The sequence below is a fragment of the Cololabis saira genome, chromosome 14 (assembly GCF_033807715.1).
Source record: "Cololabis saira isolate AMF1-May2022 chromosome 14, fColSai1.1, whole genome shotgun sequence".
NCBI lineage: Eukaryota > Metazoa > Chordata > Actinopteri > Beloniformes > Belonidae > Cololabis > Cololabis saira.
The window spans coordinates 1,149,001-1,155,000 of NC_084600.1; the positions used below are offsets into that span (position 1 = coordinate 1,149,001).

The 6,000-nt window shown below is 44.4% G+C and overlaps 1 protein-coding gene across 3 annotated transcripts in view; it reads right to left on the reverse strand.

Moving 5' to 3' along the window:
- LOC133459444 (serine/threonine-protein kinase DCLK1-like) overlaps nt 1-6,000 on the reverse strand; it is an 80,729-nt gene that overhangs the window by 70,907 nt on the left and 3,822 nt on the right. For all 3 annotated transcript variants that reach the window (XM_061739368.1, XM_061739369.1, XM_061739367.1), the window contains one exon: nt 5,903-6,000. This exon is cut by the window's right edge and continues 252 nt beyond it. In XM_061739368.1, coding sequence (XP_061595352.1) covers nt 5,903-6,000 — 98 coding nt within the window. The remainder of the gene's footprint in view (nt 1-5,902) is intronic.

Sequence of the window (6,000 nt, forward strand, 5' to 3'; positions counted from 1 at the left end):
GTCAAAATTCTTCTCAGAAGGCTCTTAGGTCTTGCGCACAATTTTCTTTTTCTAAGTAAACCACACAGGGACTCAGTCCCATCATGCAATCATGATCTAGTTCTTCCCCATTCATTTCCGTTTGCATCAGAATCCCACAGCTCCGCTCTCCCGTCGTCTCCATGGCACAAATAAAAGCATGAGGCCACGCCCACACACAAAACTAAACATAAAATGAGGAGTTTATTCTGCTCCCAGCCCAGCACAGCCCATTTGGCATTGAGCGTGTTTCCATGCCTACAAGTCCAATCAATGTTGGGTCTAAAAATAGCATCAACAAAACCATCTTACTTCCAAACACACAGGGATGAAAACAGCAGGGGCAGAATAGCTACATATATTCTCCCACAAAACTGTCATTAATAAGACCAGTTGAGTTAGTAGGCATTCTGCCAAAAGCATGAGTTTAATCTTCAACAGGAGCTTTCTCAAGGAAAATCAGATCCTTGGATTTCATTGGCTAAAGCTGAGAGCTAACAGGGGTTAACTTCCTACTGAGTTAACAGTAAATCATTAAAGATGAAGAGATGAAAAGACAAGCCACTAGAAGAGGACTTCTTTGACCTGAGACAAATGCTAATACAAATGACTAAAGTGGCCATTAGGCATAAAAAGCCCTAAGGCAGGGAACATGTTCAAAAGCATGACTCACAAATCGTTAATTTAAGACGTGATTGCTGCTACACGACGCCCTTGACCTGTGGCCCAATCTGCTTCAGAAATAATGATGTTGTTCTGATGCTGCTGTCAGGTGGACACTTGCTCCATGTTCCCACAATCAATGACTACGTTTACATGCAGTCAAAATTGGGGTTAAGGTCAATATTCCGGTTACTGAAACATTGGAAATAATCTGTTTCCATGCGTGAGCAAACAGGGTTATCCCTGTATACATGGTAATTAATCATTTGGGATATCTGGATCAAACCAGCAACGCACGGAGAAGGTCATGACGCAATTCCCGTCATTTCCGCTTGTTCTTCCTGTATCCAAATCCAAAACAACAACAATAACAGCAGCACGGAGGATAATCGGACCGGCTGGTACCGTTTTCTTTCTTGTACCTGTAGTTCACCTTTTTCAGCGTCTTCCAGCGGTGCTGGATCTGGTCTGGCGTTCGTACAAATCCTGCTTTGCGCAGCTTTTCGCTCAAAGGGGTTATTGGTGTTTACATGGACGTGCGCAACCGGGTTATTGCTAATATTCCGGTTTGAAAAGGGTTATTGACTGCATGGAAACGTAGTCAATAACTTGGAGGTGCACCATGAGCCAGGGAGGCTGAGGAGGGGAGCAGGCGGACCAGCAGAGAGAAACAGTGATGATGAGAGGTGGGAAGAGACAACTTCTCCCTCTCTCTCTCTGGGGTTCCTCAAGGGTCTATTCTCGGACCGCTTCTATTCAACATCTATATGCTACCGCTAGCTCAGATTATGGAACATCACAACATTTCCTACCATACTTATGCCGATGACACACAGCTCTATATTTCAGTGTCACCACATGACTACAGCCCCCTGATCTCATTGAGTAACTGTATTCACCAAATCAATGAGTGGATGTGCCAGAATTTTCTCCAGCTAAATGCAGAAAAGACAGAGGTGATCCTTTTTGGCCCTAAAAATGAAAGGGAAAAGATCAGCGCTCACCTTGGCTCAATGTCATTGACAGCTACAAATCAAGCCAGAAATCTTGGTGTAATTATTGACTCTGACCTGAACTTCAACAGCCATCTAAAGTTTATCACTAAATCTGCCTATTACCACCTGAAAAACATTGTTAGAATTAAGGGGATTCTGTCTAAACAAGACATGGAAAAACTTATTCATGCATTCATTTTCAGTAGGTTGGATTATTGCAATGGCATCTTTACAGGCCTTAACAAGAAATCAATCAGGCAGCTGCAGCTGATCCAGAACGCTGCCGCAAGAGTCCTTACAAACACCAGGAAACTGGACCACATTACACCGGTCATGAAATCACTACACTGGCTTCCAGTGAGTCAAAGGATAGAGTTTAAAATCTTACTGCTGGTCTACAAAGACCTGAATGGTCTTGGACCAAAATACATGCTGGATCTGTTAGTTCCTATGAAGCTCCCAGACCCCTGAGCTTCATCTGGATCTGTTAGTTCCTATGAAGCTCCCAGACCCCTGAGGTTCATCTGGATCTGTTAGTTCCTATGAAGCTCCCAGACCCCTGAGGTTCATCTGGATCTGGTTTGTTGTGGTTCCAGAACCAGAACCAAGCAAGGTGAGGCAGCGTTCAGTTATTCTGCTCCTCACCGGTGGAACAAACTTCCTGTAGATCTGAGGTCTGCTCCAACTGTAGATCCTTTAAATCAGGATAAAAACATTACTGTTTACTGAAGCGTATTCCTAAATTAAACTTACCTGCTGGACTCTACTGCCCTTATTTTTAACAGCTTGTGCTTTTTATTATTTTACTTCTTTTCTTATCATCTTATTCATAATTTTATTCAATCTTATTTGTTATTTACTGTCTAATTATGTCTTGCCACTTTTAATGTCAATGTAAAGCACTTTGAATTACCTTGTGTTGAATTGTGCTATATAAATAAACTTGCCTTGCCTCTCTCCTTTGCTTACAAATACACACAATCCTGTATTTGTGCCTGAGAAAAGGCTGGTTTGACGTGACTCAGCTGCAGTGCAGAGTGAGTTCACTGCCACACACACGGGACCGTCTCCGTTTAGCGCTGTAGTGAAGACAACGTGTGGGCGGCCCGTGCGAGGCGATGTGACGGGGAGTTATTTTTATATTTGGGCTCAGAGCTCTGGTTCACATCTCTGCAGCGTAGGTAAGACTTCATTCATAGATTTTCTTTCCCAACTTTACCTTTTCTTGAACTCCACCAGTCTCTGTCACCCTCTCAATCCACACAATTATTCCTCATTCATAAAAGAGGACTGTGTTCATTAAATATTTAGCCTTTTGAGGGTTTGATTTCACTCTTCAGGCAAAAGAAGGTCAACATCTTCATAAAATAGTGATGGTCAGACACCATAGGTTTGTTTCAATCAAAGGAAGCTTGTCTAGGTTCCTGAGTCTAACGTGACTGGTGATGTGAAGCATCACACCAGCCCTTAACAGCCACCACGGCTCCAGAGATCTGTCAACTTTATGTTTCTGCACAGAAATATGTCTCAGTGCTGGTGAACAGGACGTTCAAACACAGTTGTTCATGCCCACCTCCGTCAGCTGGGGAGACACATACACGGCAAGCTGAATGGATGAGGAGACAAAGCTCCAACTTTCATTTAAAAATATACAAAGAGTGAAACATTAAGCCTTGATTATTTCATAGATGCTGAGTTCTAAGATGTACATAAAAAACTCACAACCAGTAGAAATGAGTAACATGACAGATTTTGCATTAATGAAGCTGTGTCACGGTTTGTTTGTGTGTGTGTGTGTGTGTGTGTGTGTGTATATGTACGTGTGTATGTACATGTCTGTGTGGCTATGTGTGTGTGTGTGTGTGTGTGTGTGTGTGTGTGTGTGTGTGTGTGTGTGTGTGTGTGTGTGTAATAATCCTATCAAAGCTCCACCTGAAGTGTATCTATAGTGGGGGAGGGGAGGGAGCAACCCCGTCACCCGCGAGACCAGAGTCCGAGAAGGAAGAACCCGGAACCCAGGCCACCAGCAAGAGGACGAGAAGGGGGCGGGAGGCAACCCACCACCAGCGAGCCCCCCCCCCCACCCTTGTGTATATCTGGTCCAGTCTTTCCCTTGCTTCCTGCTGATCCGTACTGTTTGTTCCTCAGTGTTTTCTGCTCAGGTTTTTGTCATTTTTTGATTCTTGTTCATCTTCTGGCTTTTGTATCGTGCTCAGCAGCGCTTTTGGTTCATTTTGACAATTAAATCACTGGTTTTTGAACTCCTGCCTTCTGGTCTCCTGCATCTGGGTCCTACTCCAACCGCTTCCTGACAAGCTGAAAGACGCTTCATGGTTTGACGACTTTGTGGGCTGATGCGTAGCCAGCAAGGCAGGGAGCTGCAACACACTTTAGCTGCCCTCATTTACCGAACCGACCTCGTACCATCCCAAGTATCCAGGGCTGAAATCGTCTTCTAGCTCCTTTTTAAAAACAACAACAACTGGGCCGTTTCAGTTCTGGGTGTTGGTGGTCTGTGTACAAAACAGCAATGCGCCATTTGGTCTTTTTCCTCTTTCTGGAACTAGTTTATTAAGTTGAACCCTGTCAACAAAGATATCAGCCCTCACAGACTACATCGCAAGAGTTGGCCTGAAGCCTTTGCAACTAAAACTCAGCAATGCCACGATGGGACAAATGCATTGCTCCTAAACACCTGAACCTGTTAGGATTAAGGGACAAGTCATTGAAAAAGTGCAGTCCTATAAATATCTGTGGACAATCATTGACTCTACCCTAAAATTTAAAGAGAACTGCAAAGCTGTGAGCACGGAGGGACACCAGCGGCTGTTCTGTCTAAGGAAGTTGTCCCGTTTACACATAGATAGGACCATGATGAATGTGTTTTAACTTTTTCACTAGCATCATGGTTCGGAAACCTGCCCCTAAAAGAAAGGAGCTCACTCAACCAGATCATTAAATGGTCGGCTGATTGGGGAAACCCAGCTGGGCCTTGAGTCGCTGGACGCCAAGCAGTTGCAGCGGCTCACCAACTCCATTCCCAATGATGCCTCCATCCCCTAGCGAGTGAGTTCCAGCTACTGCCATCAGGACGCAGATTCATAGTCTCCAGAACGAGGACCACACGCTACAAGAACAGCTCTGTCCCTGCTGCTGCCTCTCTGTTAAACAAATCTTAACGCATTTTATTTATTGCTGAGGTCTATCCTGCTTTTAACTTATTTTTTTCTATTTATTAGAAACCCTGACCTTGGTTCTACCTCTATTTAATGTTCTTTGCCTTGTGGGCAACATCTACTTGTATCCTGTTCAGTGAGCATTGTGATACCTGCCATGTCTGTCTTGTGCTGTCGTAAACCTGTTCTGTGTATTTGTCCTGTGTCAAATTAATGACTGTAAAGATTGTATGTGAGATGCCTTCTCCCATCTACTGCAAAACAAATCTACCTACGTACTAATAAAGCTCCATTGGTTACCTGTAAAATTCAGAATCCAATTTAAAATTGTATTACTTGCATATAAAGCCCAAAACGGCTTAGCTCCGCATTATTTGCAAGACCTGATAGTGCCTTATGTTCCTGACAGAGCTCTCCGTTCTCAGAGTGCAGGTATACTCGTAGTTCCTAGAGTATCTAAATGTAGATTTGGAGGGTGTTCTGCTATCAGGCACCATTACTATGGAACCAACTTCCAATCTGGGTTAAGGAGGCTGACACCACCTCCACCTTTAAAACTAAACTGAAAACCTTTCTGTTTAGTAAAGCCTATAGTTAGTGTTTATTAAACCTCTAGCTGGTGTTGGTAAATCTCTAGGTAGTGTAAACTCTAGTGTGTTAGAGTCAGTAGTCATAGTTGCAGCTGTAGAACAAGACTATAATAGTTAGTCTCAAATATAGCTTCGTGGTAGATATGCTGCTATAGGCCTATGCTGCAGGGGGGCACCGACATGATCCACTGGGCGGTGCCTCTCACCCTTCCTCTCTTCTCCATTTCCATTTTTATTTATTATAAGTATCTCATAGCTATCATTTTTGTCAATCGCTCCTGTAGTTTCTTGTGCTGGCCCCCCTTTTTTCTCTTTTGTGCATGTTTGCAGGCCGGAGCCTCGGGAGCTGCGTGCTGGCCTGCGGTCCCGGCCCCCCCCCCACCTTCGGTCATCCCGTTGCTGCTTCCACCTGCCTGCCTGCTACATTGTCAGTGAAATGAGGAAACGGCAAAGAGCTCACCATCTTGCCCTCCAAAGTGTAGATCTTCTTGACCACCCCGGAGTCCAGTTTGATGGCGTCGGTGATGTCTGTCAGCACCTGCTCGTAGGAGTGGGCTG